General features: G+C 32.6%; 4 protein-coding genes and 1 pseudogene across 5 annotated transcripts; 4 read left to right on the forward strand and 1 right to left on the reverse strand.

Moving 5' to 3' along the window:
- Positions 1 to 43: 43 nt before the first annotated feature.
- LOC107911972 (O-glucosyltransferase rumi homolog) lies at positions 44 to 3,182 on the forward strand. 2 transcript variants are annotated; one of them, XM_016839995.2, is made up of 6 exons: positions 44 to 530; positions 1,077 to 1,597; positions 1,797 to 1,986; positions 2,065 to 2,129; positions 2,219 to 2,429; positions 2,537 to 3,182. In XM_016839995.2, the coding sequence occupies exons 1-6, from the start codon at positions 378 to 380 to the stop codon at positions 2,882 to 2,884; spliced, it is 1,488 nt and encodes a 495-aa protein (XP_016695484.2). In that variant the 5' UTR covers positions 44 to 377; the 3' UTR covers positions 2,885 to 3,182. The 2 variants fall into 2 exon arrangements, with proteins under 2 accessions (XP_016695484.2, XP_040961802.1); XM_041105868.1 differs by having other exon boundaries at positions 169 to 530; positions 2,333 to 2,429.
- Positions 3,183 to 4,687: 1,505 nt separating this feature from the next.
- On the forward strand, positions 4,688 to 10,031 carry LOC107911973 (O-glucosyltransferase rumi homolog). Its single transcript, XM_016839996.2, has 7 exons — positions 4,688 to 4,919; positions 5,351 to 5,607; positions 7,968 to 8,512; positions 8,635 to 8,827; positions 8,971 to 9,035; positions 9,156 to 9,366; positions 9,477 to 10,031. The coding sequence occupies exons 2-7, from the start codon at positions 5,368 to 5,370 to the stop codon at positions 9,831 to 9,833; spliced, it is 1,611 nt and encodes a 536-aa protein (XP_016695485.1). The 5' UTR covers positions 4,688 to 4,919; positions 5,351 to 5,367; the 3' UTR covers positions 9,834 to 10,031.
- Positions 10,032 to 11,450: 1,419 nt separating this feature from the next.
- On the forward strand, positions 11,451 to 14,650 carry LOC107910896 (protein O-glucosyltransferase 1-like). The gene is given in 6 exon segments (XM_041105869.1): positions 11,451 to 11,598; positions 12,312 to 12,865; positions 13,032 to 13,222; positions 13,299 to 13,389; positions 13,511 to 13,721; positions 13,832 to 14,650. Coding segments are annotated over 6 exon segments (1,491 nt in total). The 5' UTR covers positions 11,451 to 11,511; the 3' UTR covers positions 14,189 to 14,650.
- Positions 14,201 to 15,430, reverse strand: LOC107911974 (actin-depolymerizing factor 10). The gene is made up of 3 exons (XM_016839997.2): positions 15,231 to 15,430; positions 14,652 to 14,917; positions 14,201 to 14,557 (listed from the first exon to the last, which is right to left on the reverse strand). The coding sequence occupies exons 1-3, from the start codon at positions 15,231 to 15,233 to the stop codon at positions 14,407 to 14,409; spliced, it is 420 nt and encodes a 139-aa protein (XP_016695486.1). The 5' UTR covers positions 15,234 to 15,430; the 3' UTR covers positions 14,201 to 14,406.
- A 3,518-nt stretch (positions 15,431 to 18,948) lies between these two features.
- Positions 18,949 to 22,872, forward strand: LOC107911976 (FT-interacting protein 3-like; annotated as a pseudogene).
- The last annotated feature ends 534 nt before the right edge of the window (positions 22,873 to 23,406 follow it).

The following is a 23,406-nucleotide window of genomic DNA, read 5'->3' on the forward strand; positions in this document are numbered from 1 at the left end:
AATAACGCCGTTAACTGGAGGAATGAAAGAAGTGAAAAAAAATGTTAAATGTGGTTAGATTAGAAGCATATTTAAACCTTGTTAAAGTCTCTGTCAATGTTTCATTATCTTTATTGACACTTCCAGACACCTCAAAAAGTCATTAGTTATGGTCTTCGGAATTGAATTTTCAGTAATAGAAGTTACAAGTCATGAATTACATCTAATATTTTTCAAATAAATTTAAGCCCATATTTTCCCCTCAAGGCACGTTGTAATATAAAAAACACTGCTGCTTTGCTTACTTTTGACCTTGTGTTCTTTTTTTCCCTAAGTTTTTACCAGCTGATCATCTACCCCAGTTTTTGAGCTCCATCTCAAGGAATCCAACAGTTTCCATGGCGGAGCATGTTCATGCTGACCATGCGATTCATGGTTGCTTCTCCAAGGTTGATGTTGGACGCCTCAAGGGATTCGTCTCTACAACTACCATCTTCGTCTTCTTCTTCTTCCTCCTTGCTATTGCTGCTCTGCTTAATTGGATGAATTTTGTAAGTCTCCCCCCAAAACTGTTGCGTACTCCATTACTTTAATCATTTTTAATGAATATAATCCCAGGAAAAACAATCAAGCATTATTATAGACATGTATATAATTATAATTAAACAGATTATTTCTAAAATTTATAATATGACCAATTTTTTTATTATAATTTATAAAAAAAGCCTAATTTGATAATTGAATTGAATTTTAAGAATCCAAATTACAATTTCCATCCATCGTCTTTGTCGACATGTGTATTAGACGAATGTTTAACGTAATTTGTTCATATAATTATTTTTAGAAATACCATAAAAAAGAATATTTACGATACATATTTATAGTTAAGAAAATGATTTAATCTACTCATGATGTTTTCAGATTTCACAAATAAGGTATATCCCTTTAGAGTGGAATAAAAAAATAAAAATAAAATTTTTAACCGAAACTGAAAATTTTCAATATCAGACTATCAAATACTAAGCAGCATCAAATTTTCATGAAAATTGATTCAAAGTTTTTTTTTTTTTGGGGGTTGGGGTCAACTTGTTTCTCAGCCTATCATAGGTGGCACTCCACCACCACCACCACTAAGCTCTGAAATTCGTCATGAGAAGGTTGAATTTCCTCTCAACTGTTCTAATTTAGTTAACCATACGACGGTGTTTGAGCCCAAAGAATCATCCACTAATAAAACTTGCCCAGACTATTTCCGGTGGATCCACCAAGACTTAAAGCAATGGAAAAGTTCGGGAATTACAAAGGACATGATTGAAAGGGGAAAACCCATTGCGGATTTCAGACTCGTCATTGTCAATGGAGAGGCTTATGTGGAGAGGTACATCAGGTCATTTCAAACCAGGGATCTGTTTACAATATGGGGTATTTTGCAGCTTCTAAGGTTGTACCCTGGAAAAGTACCAGATTTAGACCTTCTCTTCTATTGTGGGGACAACACTGTAATCATGAAAAGTGACTACAAAGGACGCTATGCTGCATTAGCACCGCCAGTGTTTCATTACTGTGGAGAGGAGGCAGCACTGGATATTGTGTTCCCTGATTGGTCCTTTTGGGGATGGTAATTTCTGCTACATCATAAACGACTTACACTATAGTATTAGAGTTGGATTGATCTACAAACCCTGTTATTCGATAATAATAAAAAGATTCTCATGCCCCAACTTATAGTACCACAACAAATTGTTAATGAAGAAAAAGATTGCCATATGTTAAATATTTACACAGGTAATGATATTTAGTTTGCTTTGTTGTGGCAGGGTAGAGGTTAATATAAAGCCATGGGAGGAGCAATTGAGGGCAATAAAGAAAGAGAGGGAGAGGATCAAGTGGGAAAAGAGGGAACCTTATGCCTACTGGAAGGGTAACCCAACTTCTCCAGATAGGGGAGATCTTTTGAACTGCAACGTTTCAGATAAACACGACTGGAATGCTCGGCTTTATGTGCAGGTAATTCCTGAAAAATTATGTTTCTTCTTTGATGGGGGCAGGGCCAAGCCAAATGGGTAACTCTTGTTATTAATTCAGGATTGGGCTAAAGAAATCCAAGAAGGTTTCAAGCATTCCAAATTGGAAGATCAATGCACCCATAGGTATATACGATCACCTTTTTCTTCCCATTTTAAACAACTTTCACCCTAATGACATTTTTAACTTTGTTGCGGTACAATCAATATCAAAGATATAAAATTTATATAGAAGGAAGGACGTGGTCCGTAAGTGAGAAATACATACTGGCATGCGATAGCATGACCTTGCTGGTAAACCCTAAATACTATGATTTCTTCTCGAGAAGCATGATGCCGATGCAGCATTTCTGGCCTATCAGCAATGAAAACAAATGCAGAGATCTTAAGTTTGCAGTTGAATGGGGCAATAATCACACTCACAAGGTGCTAATTTTCACCAAATGAAAACATGGATTGCAACGAATTCAATCATTTAGTTATCATAAGAAATATATATACCCTTGCCTGAATTTCATTCCATAAATTTGCAGGCAGAGGCCATAGGGAAAGCAGGAAGCAAATTTATTGAAGAGGCTTTGACAATGCAAAACGTGTATGATTACATGTTCCATTTGTTGAACGAATACTCTAAACTCTTGAAGTTTAAACCGACAATACCTCCAAATGCCCGAAGGCTCTGTTCCGAAACCACAGAGCAAGGCCTATTGAAGGAGTTCATGGTGCAGTCGATGGTGAAGTCTCCTAGTGATAAACTTCCATGTGCATTGCCTCCCCCATTTAAACCTCAAGCCATTCAAGCTTCTCTCAAGGCAAAAGACAAAATAGCTAGACAAGTGGAGACGTGGGAGACTGAATATTGGAAAAAACTAAAAGCATAAGCAGCATTAGATAGCTAGAAACCAAACCTCTCTTTCTCGTTTAGTTTTCATAAACTTCAATTAGTTTAGCCAATTAAGAAAATATTCGTATATTCCACACTACAGTTTGGTGCTTGTTAGCCAAAGTAGCTTCTGCCTTTTTCTTTTTAAAACTACAAGCAGTTAGTCTACATAAATACCTATTTTTTGAATAGTTTTTACTTAGGGATAAAATTCCGAGTCAAATCTTATTATTATTTTCATTATGTGTATGTAATTTTTTATTGTCATCAAATTTAATTGATAGATGACATTAACTCAATGTGACGGAAGTAGAATGCTTACGTGGGGGGAATACTTCAATTTGATACAAGGATGGGCCTGATGCGTCAGCCCAATGCATATTTCTGGAATGTGATCCAGTGGCTTTATTTTATATATATATAAGGCCTTTGTTTGTCTGACTTCTTAATCAAGGACATGGTGCCATTGCGGTGTTGGGCACTACAGAAAACAACAAGTGTTGCGGTGGAATTGGGTAACCCACCCTTATCCTACTAACAAGTTTGGTTTTCTAAATTCTCAAATTTGGATAGCATTTTCCGTCACCAGCCATAGGAATGGCTGTCCGCAAATTCGTACAAAGCGATCTATTAATGTAATGTATATGATTACATGTGATCCGCTTATCAAATGAGGAGTAATGGCATGCTCGCAACCTTGTAAATGGAAAAAGAAATTATGATACATGTCCCGTGGTGATTGGACTTTCCATTATTAATCGAAATTTTAGACTCTAAAAATAAATACAAATAAAAGTACAATATCTCAATTAAGTTTTAACTCGATTGGTATGCGTTTGAGTACATTGAAGCACATTATCCTCTATTTTATAAATTGGGGAGGGGCTATGGGTACTTATAAGTATTATGTCAAAAAGAGCAGATATGATTAAAACTTATAATGAAATTATTCAAAATAATAATAATAAAATAAAAGTACAACATATGCCATAAATAGAGGTTGGGCCGAGTTTGAGTCTACCCTATGCAAGGTATTTAGATCAAATTTTCAAGTCCGGATTTGACTTGGCCCGAAAAATAGGCTTCTTTTTTTTGCCTAAGTCTAGCCTAATTTAAGAAAAGCAAACCTAGGTCTGGCCCAACCCGTCCATACTTAATTTTTTAGATTAGTTTTTATTTAAAAAATAAAATTTTTTAAAAATATAATGCTCTAAAAAAAGGCTAAAATAAAAATTTTCTTACACACTAAAAATTCTTTATATTTAAAAAACGCTACCATAGATATAATAAATATTTTATTGTTGTAAATATAAATTTTAAAAATTTATATTTTGGGTTGGGTTATTTAGTTGGAATTTTTTTTTTTTAGATTTTGGATAATGAGTTTAATTGTTATTAAATTAGTGATTTAATATAAATATAAAAATATATATAATTAAGGCTCAAGTTAAAAAAATAATTGCCCAAGGCTTGACCCATATAAAAAATAGGCCTTAGATTTTACCCAAGTCTATTTTTCGGCCTCATATTTTGTCAAAATCTTTTTTTTTCTAACAGACCTTCGAGCCTAGATAGATAGTCCGATTCATAAATAAGTCTAATTATAAATTATTAACTTCTTTTAAATTATTAATTATAGCATATAATTACCATTTGGATGATATAATCTCTCAATTTTTTATTGATAGAATTAAAAAATTAGGATAATTATTTAATACATTAGAATGGAAACTGGACCTATTTATTTTTAAAATGTTTAAATATAACTGACAAAAACTCAACCCCTTCTAAAGTTACAAATTCCATCACACTAAATAATTATTCAAAAAAGTTAAATCAGTATTTCTTCATCTTTCTCCCCTCCTCTTGTCTGAGAAAAATCAATAGCTTATGGTTTACGGAATTTAATCAGTGATGAAAGTCAAATCGTAACACTGCTGCTTGATTTTGACCTTGTTTTTTTCTCCAAGTTTTCACTACCTGATCATCTCAGTTTTGCAGCTCCATCTCCACTTTATACGCTTGAATTACAGGTATATGATGATCTTCGTTTTTTTTTTCTATTTCTGTATATGATTAATGATTACTCTCATACAACAAGATCAGACTATGTTTTACATGCACGATCAAGTTTTTCAATTCTTAATGATTTTAGAGATTGTTCTTTGATTTGTTTTGTGAATATGTATGATAGAAGTCTCCTTCAAACGTGTTGAATCATAAATATTTCTTGAGTCTTTGAATAACGTTAACATAGATTGGTTTTGCCGAAACATTTATTTCTATGGTTTAATAATAGTAGTGGTTTCAAATATAATTAAAAAGCTAGGACTGTATCCACGTCAACTAAAGTCTCTACAAGCAAAAGTTAACCCTCCAAATTGAATCGGGTTGAATATGCATGCCAACTCATTAATTAGTCAAAATAAATATTTAAGGCAATTTATAATGTCTTGCCTTATAGGGAGGATATGCATTTATATGTATATATACCAAGGCATTGAAGCAGGAATAGGGCTGTGGGAGAGCTTGGGAAATACGGTTTCCATGGCGGATCGTGTTCAAATATTTCAAGGGGTTAGGGCCTACGGTGATGAAGTCATTCAAGGCTGCTTTTCAAAGGTTGGTGTTGGACGCCTCAAGGGATTGGTCTCAACAACTACTACCTTCATATTCTTCTTCTTCCTCCTTATTGCTGCTCTGCTTAACCGGATGGAAATTGTAAGTCTCCCTCAAAATCTGTTGCTTTCCTTCATCTTTTCACTTTTTTTTTAAATCGTTTTTTAATAGGATAAAACGTACTAAAAAAACCCTTCATCAATTCAACCTTTAATCCAAAAATAAGCTCTTTGAATTGTCATTTTCGTTAAAATCAACATGGCGGGTGACGTGATGGCTAAGCGTGGAAGGTTTAATTTTTTTTTTAGGATAGCTTAATTGATTTTTAATTATTTTAGGAGAGTTTAATTGATTTTTAGGGATTATATAAAAATTTTCAACAAATTATATTTAAATATTTAAATATTATAGAATTATAGAAAATTATATAAATATAATTAAAATGATAAAAATTCTATAAAATTAATAAAAAATTATAAAAACTTATTGAAAGTATAAAAATTTGTAAAAAAAATAAAAAATAAAAATATGTATAAGAAAATTATAGTTTTTTTTAAGGTTTGGATTAGATTTTAATAGAGGAGTTTTAAGTCGGATGATAATTTGATTTGGATGGGATCTCGAGTAAAGGATCTTAGAAATCATGGATTTAGTATTTGGTGGTTTAAAGTGAGTGATAAGTTTTAGTTGAGGATAGGTGATCAATGCACCTTGATAAGGATGGGGTAGCATGTGTGAAAAAACAAAAAAATGAGTAGTAATTTTTATTAAAAAGTTTTAAAAATTAGTAGAAATTACTAAAAAAATCAATTAAGCCCTCAATGTCATCGCTTTTCCATGTCATACGCCATGTCAGCACTTAATGGTCCGTCAGGGGCCTTAACAGAAATGACAATGCTCTAATTGCGTACACTTTTTAAGTAGGGGTCCAATTGATTTTTGAGGAGTTTTTTCATTGCTTTTAACTTTTTAATAAATAAAATTTTGAGGGAAAAAATAACTTAATAATTAAATTAACTGTCAAATTATAAATTTCATCTTTTTATTTTACTGAAATAAATAAATTAAACCCTTTAAATTTTTTATTGTAATTTGTCAAAATTCGATCTTTTTACTTTATGAAAATTAAAAATTTGGTCTATTTATTAATCAACATGTGAACTTGATTGGTTGGTTTTTAATTAAGTGTTGAATGTTTTTGTGTATTCTTTTTCACCAATTATACTAAAAGAATTAGCTTATTTATTTTTATAAAATAAAGGGTAAATTCATAATTAAATTTTAAAACACAAATTTGCAATGATAATTAGTAAGGTATAGTAATCGATTTAATATGAGAATCGACTTAACTAATTTTAATATGAGAAAATTGATCTGATCAACTTTAATTGAACAAATGGTCAAACTAAACCAACATTGATTTGGTCAATTCAGTCGAATTTTTAGTTAACAAATTCAAATTTTTTTGGTTAAGTTTAAAATTATTGAGTTGAGTTTATATGATAAAATATTTATTATATATTACATAAAATAAATATAGTTTAAATAATTAGAAAATATTATAAAATAAGTCCCTACCCAACTAAATAAAAATAAAAATATTCTGTTGTGTTAATTTTTTCGATTTTTCAGTTAAAATTGGGTATTACTTCCCTAGTAATTACCACATATATATTTGTTGAAATAATTAATTTTTTAAAAAAATTACAAATTTGAATTTTTAAAAAATATATTCATTAGTAAAATTATAGTATATATTAAGTGATTGATTGAGTTAGTGTTATTTATTAATTGATTTTATCTCAGTTATAAAATTATCAAATTAACCAATCATTTTACAAAGTAATAAATGTGGTGTGAGGACTTTTTTTTTTCTTTTTGTGATAAATAAGAGAATAAAGAAACAAAATTACATAACACAATTTAAACCCCTTAGCGGAGAAGTTTCAAAAATTTGCAACCCTTGCTCATTTATGTGAGCCAACTTTGTCAATCCGTTAGCTGCTTGATTCTTTTCTCTAGGATCAATATTGAGTCTGTGATAGCAGTTGAAGAATTTTCCTAATCAAAATCGTAGTGAGTCCATCTGATTAGTCTCTTGGATGGCACTAGCCACTTCAATAAAAATAATTTTACATAAAAACATATCTATAATAGTATTTGAACAATATTTTAATTTTATCATTTTACTGAATTGTTTTTATATAAAGTTTTAGCAAATATATTTATTAAATAAATTTTTTGACAGTATATCATAATTATTTTGTACAACTTTACAAATAAAATTGAGTTTGTACCATGGGTCTGTAACTCGTATTTAAAAATAAATAAATTTAATGTGTAGCAAAATCTCACTGAGTTCGAAATATGTATACTATTAGATTTCCATATTTCGAATTTTGAGAATAACAGAATAATGCAATTTTTTTTGTTTTTTGTTTTTTGATCTACTTGTTTCTCAGCGGGGCACTTCAATTGGACAGTCGATTTTTGACTCACGAACTTCTAAAACTTATCATGAGAGGATTGAATTTCCTCTAAATTGCTCTAATTCAGTTAATTTACCCCAAACATGCCCGGAGAATTATCCGTCGGTGTTCCAGCCCCAAGAATCATCGGCTAGAACTTGCCCAGATTACTTCCGGTGGATCCACCAAGATTTAAAGCAATGGAAGAGTTCGGGGATTACAGAAGACATGATCGAAAGGGGAAAACCCAGTGCGGATTTCAGGCTCGTCATTGTCAACGGAAAGGCCTATGTGGAGAAGTACAACAAGCCATATCAAACCAGGGATGTATTTACAATATGGGGCATTTTGCAGCTTCTAAGGTTGTACCCTGGAAAGGTACCAGACTTGGACCTTTTGTTCTATAGTGGAGACAAGACTATGATCATGAAAAGAGACTACAAAGGACTCAATGCTACATCACCACCGCCGGCTTTTCATTACTGTGGAGAGAAAGCAGCACTGGACATTGTGTTCCCTGATTGGACCTTCTGGGGATGGTAAATTCTGCTACATATTGCCTAAATTCACACGACGTTAATGGAGAAAAAAATGCCTAGTGTTTATAACTTTTTACTGCAATTAGCTAGTTAATCATATTTACTTTGCTTTGTCCTGGCAGGGCGGAGGTGAATATAAAGCCATGGGAGGAGACGTTGAGAGCAATAAAGAAAGGGAGGGAGAGGATAAAGTGGGGAAAGAGGGAACCTTATGCCTACTGGAAGGGTAACCCATACGTTGCTAAAGATCGGGTAGATCTTTTGAAATGCAACCTTTCAGATAAAAACGACTGGAATGTTCGGATTTATAAGCAGGTACTTCCTGAATTATTATGTTTCTTCTTTGTGTCATTGATGGGCAGGGCTTTTATAAATGGATTGAAATCATAAGAAACTTAGGCAACGCCAAGCCAAATGGGTAACTCTGTGTTTGTAACTCTAATTGGTTATTAATTCAGGATTGGGGCAAAGAAAGTCAACAAGGGTTCAAGCATTCGAAATTGGAAGATCAATGTACCCATAGGTATACATATGCAAAACCCTTTTTTTCTCCTCCTTATGGAAGGTTTTTAAATTTTCAATTTTAAGCAACTTTCAGTCTAATGAGATTTTTCAACTTTGCTGCGGTACAATCTATATAAAGATATAAAATCTATATAGAAGGAGCAACTTGGTCTGTAAGTGAGAAATACATACTGGCATGTGATAGCATGACGTTGTTGATAAAGCCTAAATACTATGATTTCTTCTCGAGAAGTATGGTGTCGATGCAGCATTACTGGCCTATCCGTCGCAAAAACAAATGCAGGGATCTTAAGTTTGCAGTTGAATGGGGCAATAATCACCCTCACGAGGTACATATCCTCAACAAATGAAAACATGGATTGCAATGAATTCAATCATGTATATCTATCTCTTAAGAAAATATATAATGTACCTTCAATTTCGCTTTATAAACTTGCAGGCACAGGCCATAGGGAAAGCAGGAAGCAAATTTATCGAAGAGACTCTGACAATGCGAAATGTGTATGACTACATGTTTCATTTGTTGAACGAATACTCCAAACTCTTGAAGTTTAAACCAACAGTCCCTTCAAAAGCCCACAGGGTCTGTGCCGAATCCGTAGCATGCTTGCAGAAAGGTTTATGGAAGGATTTCATGGTGCAGTCAATGGTGAAGTCTCCTAGTCATAAACTTCCATGTGCATTGCCTCCCCCATATGAACCTCAAGCCATTCAAGCTTCTCTCGACAGAGAAGACAAAATAACAAGGCAAGTGGAGACGTGGGAGACAGAATATTGGAAAAAAACTAAACCATAAGAATCAATAGAAAGCTAGAAACCTCTCTTTCTCGTTTTTTTCTTTCATCAACATCTGTAATTAGTGTAGCCAAATTAAGAAAAGCTTAGTCTATTTCAGATCATTCTTGCACTGATCATATGGAAGAATTTGTAATTGAAATCAAATGCAGGACTGATTTCTAAATAGCATTAAGAAACAGAGAAATTCCTAACTTTATATCACCGTTTAGACTACAAGGGTTTACTTGGGATATTAGAGGTTATGATGTTAAGTTTTCAGAGGAAATACCCCATTTATGTAAAGTTCCTTCTTTATGTTAAAATTTTGCTCTAGAATATATATTATATGATTTAGTATAATTACCAAAAGTTATGTGAAAACTTTGCTATAGAATATATATTATATTATATTATATGATTTTACATCAATAAATATTATTAGGGAACATATCAGTCCACTGAAACAGTGGTAATAATACAAAAGACCTTAAGACCGTTTCAAAACAGCAACACAGAGAAATAGAACATCTAAAACTTCTTCAAAATAAGCTCCAGAAAACAGAAGCAGCAGCAACATAATTCCAAAGTCAGCTCCAAAGACAGTGCAGAAAAGGCCAAAGGCAATGAGCTAAACTCCCTTGATACATGTCACCGCAGCTCTTAAATGGAGAAACAAGGTGTTGAAAAATATTGTACGATTTAGTAGGTAAAAAAACACTCTATACCCTCTTAAATTCGAAATTGAGCAAATTAATCTCTCTAAAAAATTTTTAAAATAATTTAAAGTTGAGCAAGCGAGAACAATAGATAACAACAATGGCATTTTCCGTCCAAAAATCCTACGCGACAAAAAGAAAAGATAAAGTTTTATTTCCAGGTGTTGAGTTCTTATTGGACCATGTAATTTAAATTGAAAACTTCATTTCCAATGTAATAACAAAAAATTAAATTTCTCACCCAGTAGCCCATTTACCCACCACCCAAACTCGATCTTAGCCGATTGCCTAACATTTTCGAAATATGTTTTTTGGATTGCACTATTTGTTGATTTTCGAAATTAACAAAAATGAATTTATCCTTAATTTTATGAGAGGAATTACTTTCTTCAATTTCGAATTTTTACTAATTTAGCATAATTATCATAAGTAAAAAATTGTTAAATAGTGTAGTTAATATTAATATCGTAAAATAAGTCAAAATTTGATTTACTCACAGTAAAAGTTAAAGTAAAGATATTAGGTAATTAACATTGAAATAAATAATTATAATTTTATTCAATGTTTCCGTAAATTTAATTCATTAGGAGAAAATAATTAATAAATTATATTATATTATATTATATTTGCAATAACAATATTTTAAGTATTAAAATTAGATTTACTTGACAATAATATAAACGTAGAAGTATACAATATAATAAAATGTTTAAGTAATTATAATTATAATACTATATTATATTTAAAATAATATTTAAAAATTACTTAGTTAAATATAACTTTTTATAAATGAAGATTGTTTTAATTAACGTTAAAAAAATTCCATGTTAAAGTATGTATATTAAAAAATGTACACTTGGCATATAAATGTATGGCAGGTTTGGTTTTAAATCAGGAATAGAGTTGTGGGAAATACGGTTTCCATGGTGGAGCATGTTAAAGTACTTCAAGAGGATAGGGCTTACGGTGATGAAGTGATTCATGGTTGCTTTTCAAAGGTTGGTGTTGGTCTCAACAACTACTACCTTCCTCTTTCTTATTCCAGCTCTGCTTAATTGGATGGATATTGTAAGTCTCCCTCATATCGAAACTTGTTGCTTTCCTTCATCTTTATACTTTTTTAATCATTTTTAATAAATAAATTTTGAGAAATTTTGTTTTTACTACCATCGACTTATGTTATGATAATAATAATTGAGAATAAGTTATATTAATATCATCCTAAAAAGTATAGTTTTTAAGCACAAATAAAATAGTATCACGTCATTAAATTTTAAATATGACAAAATATTATTATACACTCATTTATATCTAATATATTCTCCAACTTAATTTAAATATAATAAATTAATTTTTAAATTATAAACAAATAATTTTATTCTTTTACAATTTTAATAATTTTTTTCCATAATTATGATGGGATTTTATCAATATTTTATTTTTGTCATTTCAACCAATACTTCATTTATTTTTATTTAAATTTTTAATAAATATATTTGTTAGATAAAAGTTTTCAACCATTTTGTGTCATAATATACTATATATTATAATTATTTTGTAAATTAACGGTGAAATTTTTTAACTCTAGGGTTAAATTTGTCCAATGCATTCTTAAATTATATTTTAAAATTTTAAAATAAATAAATTAAATGTATAGATAGAATTCTATTTACCAAATAATTACTCTTTTATATATTTCCAATCATGTATAATAGATTTCCATATTTCGAATTTTGTTAATAAATGATTAATGCAGATTTTTTGATCTACTTGTTTCTCAGCTTGTTATACGGGGCACTCCAAATGGGCAGTCGATTTTTACATCACGAACTTCTAAAACTCATCATGAGAGGATTGAATTTCCTCTAAACTGCTCTAATTCAGTTAATTTACCCCAAACATGCCCGGAAAATTACCAGTCGGTGTTCCAGCTCCAAGAATCATCGGCTAGAACTTGCCCAGATTACTTCTGGTGGATCCACCAAGATTTAAAGCAATGGAAGGGTTCGTGGATTACAGAAGACATGATCGAAAGGGGAAAACCCTGTGCGGATTTCAGGCTCGTCATTGTCAACGGAAAGGCCTATGTGGAGAAGTACAACAGGCCATATCAAACCAGGGATGTATTTACAATATGGGGCATTTTGCAGCTTCTAAGGTTGTACCCTGGAAAAGTACCAGACTTGGACCTTTTGTTCTTTTGTGGAGACGATACCGTGATCAAGAGAAGAAACTACAAAGGACGCTATGCTGCATTAGCACCGCCGGTGTTTCATTATTGTGGAGAAAAAGCAGCACTGGACATTGTGTTCCCTGACTGGACCTTCCGGGTATGGTAAATTCTGCTACATATTGCCAAAAGTCACACGTTCTTAATGATATATCAATTTTTTAATTCTGATTACCGCAACAAATTGCTAATGGAGAAAAAATGTCAAGTGTTAATAACTTTTTATTGCAATTAGCAAGCTAATCATATTTAGTTTACTTTGTCCTGGCAGGGCAGAGGTGAATATAAAGCCATGGGAGGAGACGTTGAAGGCAATAAAGAAAGGGAGGGAGAGGATCAAGTGGACAAAGAGGAAGCCTTATGCCAACTGGAAGGGTAACCCATACGTTGCTAAAGATCGGGTAGATCTTTTGAAATGCAACCTTTCAGATAAAAACGACTGCAATGTTCGGATTTATGCTGGTACTTCCTGAATTATTATGTTTCTTCTTTGTGTCATTGATGGGCAGGGCTTTTATAAATGGATTGAAATCATAAGAAACTTAGGCAACGCCAAGCTAAATGGATTGGGGTAAAGAAAGTCAACAAAGTTTCAAGCATTCTAAATTCGAAGATCAATGTACCCATAGGTATATATATGCAAAACCCTTTTTCTTCTCCTTCTTATGGAAGGTTTTTAAAATTTCAATTTTAAACAACTTTTAGTCTAATGAGATTTTTCAACTTCGCTGTGGTACAATCCATATAAAGATATAAAATCTATAGAGAAGGAGCAACTTGGTCTGTAAGTGAGAAATACATACTGGCATGTGATAGCATGACGTTGTTGATAAAGCCTAAATACTATGATTTCTTCTCGAGAAGTATGGTGCCGATGCAGCATTACTGTCGTATCCGTCGCAAAAACAAATGTAGGGATCTTAAGTTTGCAGTTGAATGGGGCAATAATCACCCTCATGAGGTACATATTCTCAGCAAATGAAAACATGGATTGCAATGAATTCAATCATGTATATCTATCTCTTAAGAAAATATATAATGTACCTTTAATTTCACTTTATAAACTTGCAGGCACAGGCCATAGGGGAAGCAGGAAGCAAATTTATCGAAGAGACTCTGACAATGCAAAATGTGTATGACTACATGTTTCATTTGTTGAACGAATACTCCAAACTCTTGAAGTTTAAACCAACAATACCTTCAAAATCCCACAGGGTCTGTGCCGAATCCGCAGCATGCTTGCAGAAAGGTTTATGGAAGGATTTTATGGTGCAGTCAATGGTGAAGTCTCCTAGTCATAAATTTCCATGTGCATTGCCTCCCCCATATGAACCTCAAGCCATTCAAGCTTCTCTCGACACAAAATACAAAATAACAAGGCAAGTGGAGACGTGGGAGACAGAATATTGGAAAAAAACTAAACCATAAGAATCAATTATTACAGACACTGAAATAGCATTGAGAAACAGAGGAATTCCGACCTTTAGACTACAAGGGTTTACTTAGGATGTTATAGGATATGATGTCAAGTTTTCTGATGTAGCTTAGATACAGAGAAACTAAAAACGGGAAATACCCCACAAATTAATAGAGATTATTGAAAAAGGAAACGCCTTGAATGGAGTTTTGAGTTATATAGGAAGGAATTAAAGAGCTCGTGCTTTGATGATGTCCAAGGTCATCTCACTTGGATCTGTTGCCTGCAACTCAGCTTGAATCCCATCCAACTGTCTCTTGAATTTGTCCTTGGAGCTTGCATAAAGCATCTTACTCCTCACCCTTGACCCATCAGGTGACCTATACATATATTATACACCACCACAAAGGAACAATATTATTGTAACAATCAGTTTGAGTTATTGGTAAGGGAACAATGTGTTTGTCTTGGTACCATGCAAAGAAGAAAATCTTGCTTTTCTGACAGTTCTCATCTGTGGTAAAATCATAGTCGAAGACAGCATAGCGGCATTCATGCTCGGGCAAGGAGTTGGTGAAATCTTCGTAAGTTTCTTGGGGACCTCCCAACTTGTCTACGATCACCTGTTGTGTCTGCTCGTCGATCTTGTACACGATGAAACGATAATTTCGTTTTGCTTTTAGTTCCAAAAACTTCAGCTTGCAATCATCGTTCACATACATTCCAGATGATGAATTTGCCTATTTATAGCACCACATATGTATTAACACCACTTAATAATAAATAACATGCAATGTTAAAACCATGGTCATTATTTGTTTCGGATCCGCATAAAGATCATACTAACTTTTTTCAAAATTAATTAATGGAAATAGGATATGCAATTGCCACATGGAAAAATATCTGGTCCATTGAAATCAATTTCTCTAAGCTTCCTTCATCTTTCATTCTCATTCTCATTCTTCTTGTTCTCTTTTTCATAATTACTAATAAATATTAAAAAGTTATATAGGAACCAACAATTACAATAAAAGAAAGATTTGGGAAGCATACCATTTTGTTCTGGAAATGAAGCTTTGGTAAACCTTTTGGCAATGGTCAGCAAGGGAAATAAAATCTGTCTGAGAAAATAATTAAGAGAAGAGAAAAGAAATTGAATGATTTTAACTAGGGAAAACAGAAAATAAGAAATGCGAGGGAGGGGATGAGAGATATTTTAGGGTGGGAATAAAGGGTGGATTAATCAGAATTCATTTGCCTGAATTGCCATTATTTGTGGTCGATCTGTTCTTAGATCAGGTTAAATTGTGGTTCAAAATTTTATTTTTCAGAAAAAGAAAAATATTGACATTTATTAATTAACTATATTATATCTATATTTATATATTTACACACTTTAATTGAGTTTCACCTTATTTCTAATTCAGTGCAATTGACAAGAAAACTATATGAAAAATACTAACATTCTTTTCAATTTTAAATCAAACCAAATTTTGATTGTGACTTATCAAACAAAAAGAAAAGGAAAATTGTATTAATTATTAGCATTTATTTTTATTTAAAATTAATTAAATTTGAATTGATTCTCTTAAGGGAAATTCTAATTGTTTAATAAGGGTATGTAATAAATTTACCACTTGATTGCATTTGTGACTCAACTCGTTATAATATTTTGGTTATTATTATAATTATAAGTTGTACCCTGATTAAAATATATATTTAACATGACTAATGGTTTACAAAGTCTTTAAATTTTTCGATAGATTTAATTAAATCCCTCTAACTTTTTTTATACTTAATTGAGTTTTTAAATTAATAAAATTGGTCAAATAGACCCTTTGACTAATATTAACCGTTATAATATTGGCGTAAGTCAACACAACACAAAAGTAAAAAGTAAAAAAAAACCATTAAAAGTTAAGTCCATAATGAATTTGGACGTAGGATTGTCCATATTCAACGTAAATTTAGGCAGCTATATGTCCATATTCATTTAAAATGATTTTTTTAAATTATATAAAGTTTAAAAAAAATATTAAAAATTATTTTTCTTTAAAAACTGATATGTGTATAAATTTTTTATTTTATTGGTACCAGTATAAAAATATTTTATAAAATAAATATAAATAATTTTAATTTTATTAATTGTATGTGTAAAGATTTTAAAAAATATATTTGAACATATCCAATTTAAAAAGTGTATCAATTATAGTCTATAAGGTGCATAAATTATTTTATAGCTTAAAAGTTTTAAATAATTGGACATTTTCATACATTTAAAAAAAACTTTACACATACTATTAATAAAATTAAAATTATTTATATTTATTTTATAAAAATATTTTTTATACATCCTAAAAGGTATCAATAGAACTAAAAAATTATATGAAAATTAATTTTTATTATTTTTTAAACTTTATATAATTTAGAAAAATCGTCCAAAATGGACCTCAACATATGGTTGTCCAGATTCATTTTGGACTTGACTTTTAAATAGATTTTTTAAATTAATCTCTTTAAATTTTAAACTTTATTTAATATTTTATAAATTTTAATAATATTTACAAATTTATAAAAATAATTTTTTTTTATTTTTTACCACGTCAGCAATTGTTACTTACATAAAGCGCCATCACGTCACTATTCTAACGGTTAACGTTGGTCAAAAATTTATTTAACCAGATTTATTAGTTCAATGATTCAATTTCATAAAAAAAATAGTAAAAACTTAATTTATTTTTTCCGAGAAAATTTCAGGAACTTTTAAACAATTAAACTTATTTAATGTTAATCGAAAAGAACAAAAATAAATAAATATAAGAAAGTAGAGTTGATGTCATGGTCCACAAGAATTGTATTTACCATATATATAAATAATTATTAAACAAATCACCTTAAAACGTGTGGAAACTTGAGAGTTAGACATCTGAATTTTCTTTTCTATCGCAATCTTGAGAGGATAAGCTCAATATAATTAATAATCAGTGTATAGATTAATTATATGCTCATGAAGTCTGGTCAATAAAAATCAAGTCAATTGGATATATTATATTATTATATTTCCTATCTTGATTATGTGGAATCTTTAGATTAGACTAAAAAGTTTTTTGCTTTGTAAAGGAGGACAAGAATATGCATGATTGCATGAATGGGTAATTTAATATATTATTTACACCGTACTTGTGTTTTAGGGACTAGATTAAATTAATTCTTCTATTATTAAATTGATCAATTTAGTCCCTATATTATTAAAAAGAATCTAATTGAGTTAACATTTACAGGGTAGGAAATGTCTTTTCTCAATAGCACTTCAATTCCAAACAAAAGGTGTTATTTACATAACCATAAAAATTTTAAAAAATATAAACTCTATTAAACGATAAATGATCTTTTTTAAAGCAGTAAATGTTACCTCTATTTTAATTTGACATTATTTGATTCTTTTTAATAATACAAGAACTAAATTGATCTATATAATAATCGAGACACTAATTTGATCAGAGAGACCTCTCAAATATATTCATTTTATTTTCTCATACCACAAGAGGTAATGATATTTCAACTTGCATTTACGATGGTATGCAATAAGATTTTATTTTGATTTATAAATTAATACAATTTAAATAGTTGATTTTTTTATTAAGATGTTTGATAAAAACTTTGAGGTTGAACTCGTTGGAGGACTTAACCACAGTTTTAGGAACTTTTCAGTGTTGCAAAATGCAACTAATTGATAATATTCTCTGCTTTTCCTTTGTAAAAAGTGCCTCGTACAGAAAAAGACATCTTATTTAGATAAATTATTTATATTTTTAACTTCTAATTTATAAAAAATATTTTTTTAACCTATACTTGCATAAATTTTTAACATAAATTATAATTACATTTTTAGTTTATTCAAATAAAACCAAAAAAAAAACCCAAAATTTATAAATATAATATAAGTATAAAAAGTTATTTAAGAAAAATAAAATCTAAAAACAAAAGGTAAAATAGTAATTCCGCACGTTAAACGAAACGTGTGGAGAAAAGGAAGCGAGTATATTAATCGCAAAACATTCAGAGGAGTGTCGAAAGGGTGAAACAATATTAACTACGGTATAGTTGCCGTTACAATTGCCCATCGGTCGGGCCTTAGGCCGGTTTAACTTGGTCCAAAAAATAGGTTTAATTTTTTTTATTCAAGTCTATTCTAGATAAAATACTAAAATTTGAGTTTGGCCTGTATTAATTTTTTAAAATTTATTTTTATCTAAAATAATTTTGAAAAGTAATATATCAAATACACTAAAAATATTAAAATAAATATTTTTTAATAAATTATAAATAAATTAAAGAAATCTTTATAACACTAAGATAAGTGTAACTTAACAAGCAAATGTCTCTACAATAATAACAAAATTAATAATAAAATAAGTGTTATACAATATCCAAACATTAACAACAAAATAATAATAATATAAACATGAAAAAATAATAACAGAAAAATAAAATTTTTTTATTATAAATTAAAGCTAAGCCTAAGATTAAAAACCTTACTCCAGATCCAATCGATTTTCTTCACGGACTTTATTTTTTACTCAAATCTCAATTTTCAAACTTATATTTTTACTAAAAAAAAATTATTTGGACGGTCTACCGTGACATGTAGAACTCTAATTGTCGTGAAAGGTCACGATTACGATGGCCAAACAACAAAACAAAACGGAGATTGATAACTAAATAATAAACTGTAGACCCGCCCTTTCCCTCTCTCCTTCCTCTTTGTTTTTTATTCCGGTTTTGGTCACTACTTAAGACACCAACCATTTATCTCTCAGACTCAGTCACCTCTTCCCCTTTTGTTTTCCAGAAATATAGTTGTTAGTTCGATTATATTCGATCATCTTCTCGGCTAAGTTTCTGAGATGCTGGTCATAAGTCTTCAAGCTCTCTTTCACTTTCCTAACAGAAGATTTCAGTCTTAATATCAAAGGTCAGTTTGTGTCTTTCTTATTTTCTTTAACTTGGATATCTTCTTTTTTGTCTTTTTTCTGTTGCAATGTTCATTTAAGGTTTTTGCAAGTCTTGATTATCTGATGGTTGAGTTTTCTTTGATTTGGACCATAACCTTACACAATTACTTCTGACTGTTTCCCGTTCTGACATGGAATTTCCATTTGTCCATATATGCATTTCAGTTTCTTGAATGAAGTTCATCTGTTTTAAATTCATCCATGCATAGAGATTGATACTTCTTGTCGATTTCCTTATATGATGCAGATTTCATCATTGTTGAACTGTTAGTTTTCTTCCTTTTTCTCAGGTGTTGTCGTATCGGCCGCCGATTATCTTTAGCACTGCAGTATATTCCTTTCCTGTTTTAATTAAGATAAACCATGAGTAGTTTCAAGTTAGGGGTTGAAGTCGTGGGGGCTCATGACCTTGTAGCCAAAGACGGGAAAGGCTCGTCTAATCCATTCGTGGAGCTTCATTTTGACGACCAGAGATTCCGCACCACCAGTAAAGAAAACGATCTCAATCCAGTCTGGAATGAGAGTTTCTATTTCAACATCTCTGATCCTAACAACTTAATCAAGCTCCCTCTTGAAGCCTATGTTTACAGCCATAACAAAGCAAACAACACCAAAACCTGTCTTGGGAAGCTTCGTCTCACCGGAACGTCTTTCGTGCCCTACTCTGATGCGGTTGTTATGCACTACCCTCTTGAAAAACGAACCATTTTCTCCGATGCAAAAGGAGAGCTCGGTTTGAAGGTATTTTTAACTGATGACCCTTCAATCAAATTATCAAATCCACTTCCAGCAATGGAATCTTTTTTGGATACAGACGTAGGCTCAGGTTATGCACAAACTCCAAACTTCCCGAGTTCACTTCCTAAAGAGAAAACTGATAAAAGGCATACATTTTATCATCTTCCAAATGCAAACCACTCGCAACAAAAGCAAAATTTTACCCCAATGCCACCCCAACAACAAATGAATTATGGAGTACATGAGATGAAATCCGAACCACAGGCAGCGAAAGTTGTTCACATGTTCTCAGGTTCATCATCACATTCACAACCATCTGATTTTGCTCTTAAAGAGACGAGCCCATTCCTTGGAGGAGGACGAATTATTGGAGGCCGAGTCATACGAGGAGACAGGCCAACAAGCACTTATGACCTTGTTGAACAGATGAGATACCTTTTTGTGCGAGTGGTAAAAGCCCGAGATCTTCCTTCAAAAGATTTGACAGGCAGCCTTGATCCATATGTTGAAGTAAAAGTTGGAAACTACAAAGGAATCACAAAGCATTATGAGAGGAACCAAAATCCCGAGTGGAATCAAGTGTTTGCCTTTGCCAGGGAAACAATGCAGTCAACTGTGTTGGAAGTTGTTCTCAAGGATAAGGATTTAGTGAAAGATGACTTTGTTGGGATTGTGCGCTTTGATCTCCATGAGGTTCCGATGAGAGTTCCACCGGACAGTCCATTGGCTCCAGAATGGTATCGGCTACAAGACAAGAAAGGAGAGAAAAAGAAAGGAGAACTGATGCTTGCAGTTTGGTATGGCACGCAGGCTGACGAGACTTTTCCGGATGCCTGGCACTCAGATGCTTTTGCTCCCGGCGATAGCACTTCCATTGCCTCCGCATATATCCGTTCAAAAGTTTATCACTCTCCAAGATTATGGTATGTCCGAGTTAATGTTATCGAGGCACAAGACCTTGTTCCATCAGACAAGAACAGGTTTCCTGATGTATATGTTAAGGTTCAGATTGGTAACCAGATTTTAAAGACAAAACAGTTCAACCTCGAAATTTGAATCCAATCTGGAACGAGGAGTTTATGTTTGTTACTTCAGAACCCTTTGAAGATCATCTCATATTTTCAGTTGAAGATCGTGTGGGATCTAATAAGGATGAGACCATGGGAAAGGCCGTTGTACCATTGAACTCTGTTGAAAAGCGTGCGGATGACCGAGTTGTCCGTACTCGGTGGTACAACTTGGAGAAATCTTTATCAGATGCCATGGATGGGGATCGTGCAAAGAAAGATAAGTTTCATAGTAGGCTCCATGTTTGTGTTTGTCTTGATGGAGGATACCATGTGCTTGATGAGTCAACCCAGTATAGCAGTGATCTGCGGTCAACAGCAAAGCAGCTCTGGAAATCATCAGTCGGTGTTCTGGAACTTGGAATTTTGAATGCCGATCGGCTCCAACCGATGAAAACAAAGGATGGGAAAGGTACATCAGATACGTATTGTGTGGCAAAGTACGGCCACAAATGGGTTCGAACTCGAACCATAGTAAATAGCCTGAACCCAAAATATAATGAGCAGTACACATGGGAAGTTTATGATCCAGCCACAGTTCTCACTGTGGGGGTCTTTGATAATTCTCAGATAGGTGATTCCAATGGAAACAAGGATATTAAAATTGGAAAGGTCCGGATTCGTATATCTACTCTAGAAACTGGTCGAGTTTACACACACAGTTATCCACTGCTGGTTCTTCATCCATCTGGTGTCAAGAAAATGGGTGAATTGCATTTGGCAATACGATTTTCATCGACATCAATGCTTAGTATGATGTTTCAATACTCACGACCCCTTTTGCCAAAGATGCACTACAAAAGGCCATTGAGTGTGATACAACAAGACATGCTGCGATACCAGGCTGTGAATATCGTGGCAGCTCGGCTTGGTCGGGCTGAACCACCTCTCAGGAGAGAAGTAATTGAATACATGTCTGATGCAAATGCTCATCTTTGGAGCATGAGGCGCAGCAAGGCAAACTTTTTGCGCCTGACATCGGTTTTCTCAGGATTATTTGAAGTTGGAAAATGGTTTGGTGAAGTTTGCAAGTGGAAGAACCCAATGACAACAGTGCTGGTGCATTTCCTATTTGTAATGCTGGTTTGTTTTCCAGAGCTGATTTTATCAACAGTTTTCCTATACATGTTCCTGATAGGGGTATGGAAGTATCGTTATCGGCCAAGGTACCCTCCCCACATGGACACAAGCCTCTCTTGCGCAGATGCAGTTTCTCCTGACGAACTAGATGAAGAATTTGAGTCCTTTCCTGCATCAAGGAGCTCGGATCTAGTTCGGATGAGGTATGATCGTTTAAGGAGTGTGGCAGGAAGAGTTCAGAGTGTTGTGAGTGACATAGCCAATCAAGGCGAGCGTTTTCAGGCACTCTTAAGCTGGCGGGATCCTCGAGCCACTACCATATTTGTGATATTCTGTCTTGCAGCAGCCATTGTATTGTATGTGACACCTTTCCAAGTGTTTGCTCTTATAGCTGGATTTTACTTTATGAGGCATCCCAGGTTTCGCCACAAGATACCCGCGGCACCAATTAACTTCTTCCGACGTTTGCCCGCCAGGACAGATAGTATGTTGTAAATAAGGTTATGGAAGATTTTCATGCAATTATCAGTTTTAGATTCTGGTTGTCCAGCTATGCTTTTAATGCCTGATTTCTTGCCAGTAGTTGTTTTTTGGTGAATGCTGATATAAAACTTTATGCATTCAGTGTTAGCCAAATAAATGGAAAGAATCAGATATGTGATGCCTTTGACTTAACTGGAAGAAATTGTCCCCATTGTCTGGTATCCAATCTGATCCATTGACTTAGGATACTCCCAAGGCATGTCAAGTCAAACTATTGTAGTCATAATTACAATTAGAGAATTTTTAATCATTCCCCTGGAACTGTTGTATTGGCAATACAACAAAGTAAATGGAGAAGGAAAAACTAAAACGCAAACTGAATCATGGGACCCAAGAGGAGTTATTAATGGGGAGTTTGATTTCAGGCCTCAAGATAAAAGCCGAATCTTTCTTCTGCTATCTAATATCCTTATTCTCTTTGCTTAAATCAATCATGCATCTGACCAGTAATTGTCCATCCACCCCGTTGGTCAGTAGTCACTCCCAAGGCCTCCCAAACCGTGTCATCGATGATGTTATTAACGCATGGAGGTTGGTAACTATGTCCACCATCACAGCCCATTGTGGAGTCACATTCATTGACAACTTTAGCTTTAACAGTTTTTCCGTTCCCATGTATGTTAATATACTTGAGACACCTTTTTTTTCCTTGTTGAACCATCCTGTTGAAAATGCCACCACAAGTTCTTTATTGGAGTGGTTATCACATTCAGATGGTCCGCGGCCATCCTCACCATCATCGAAGCCGTACGTTGAGAGTCTGGGTTGCCTTCATATGGTTTGAAA

Source organism: Gossypium hirsutum, chromosome D11, assembly GCF_007990345.1.
Source record: "Gossypium hirsutum isolate 1008001.06 chromosome D11, Gossypium_hirsutum_v2.1, whole genome shotgun sequence".
Taxonomy (NCBI): domain Eukaryota; kingdom Viridiplantae; phylum Streptophyta; class Magnoliopsida; order Malvales; family Malvaceae; genus Gossypium; species Gossypium hirsutum.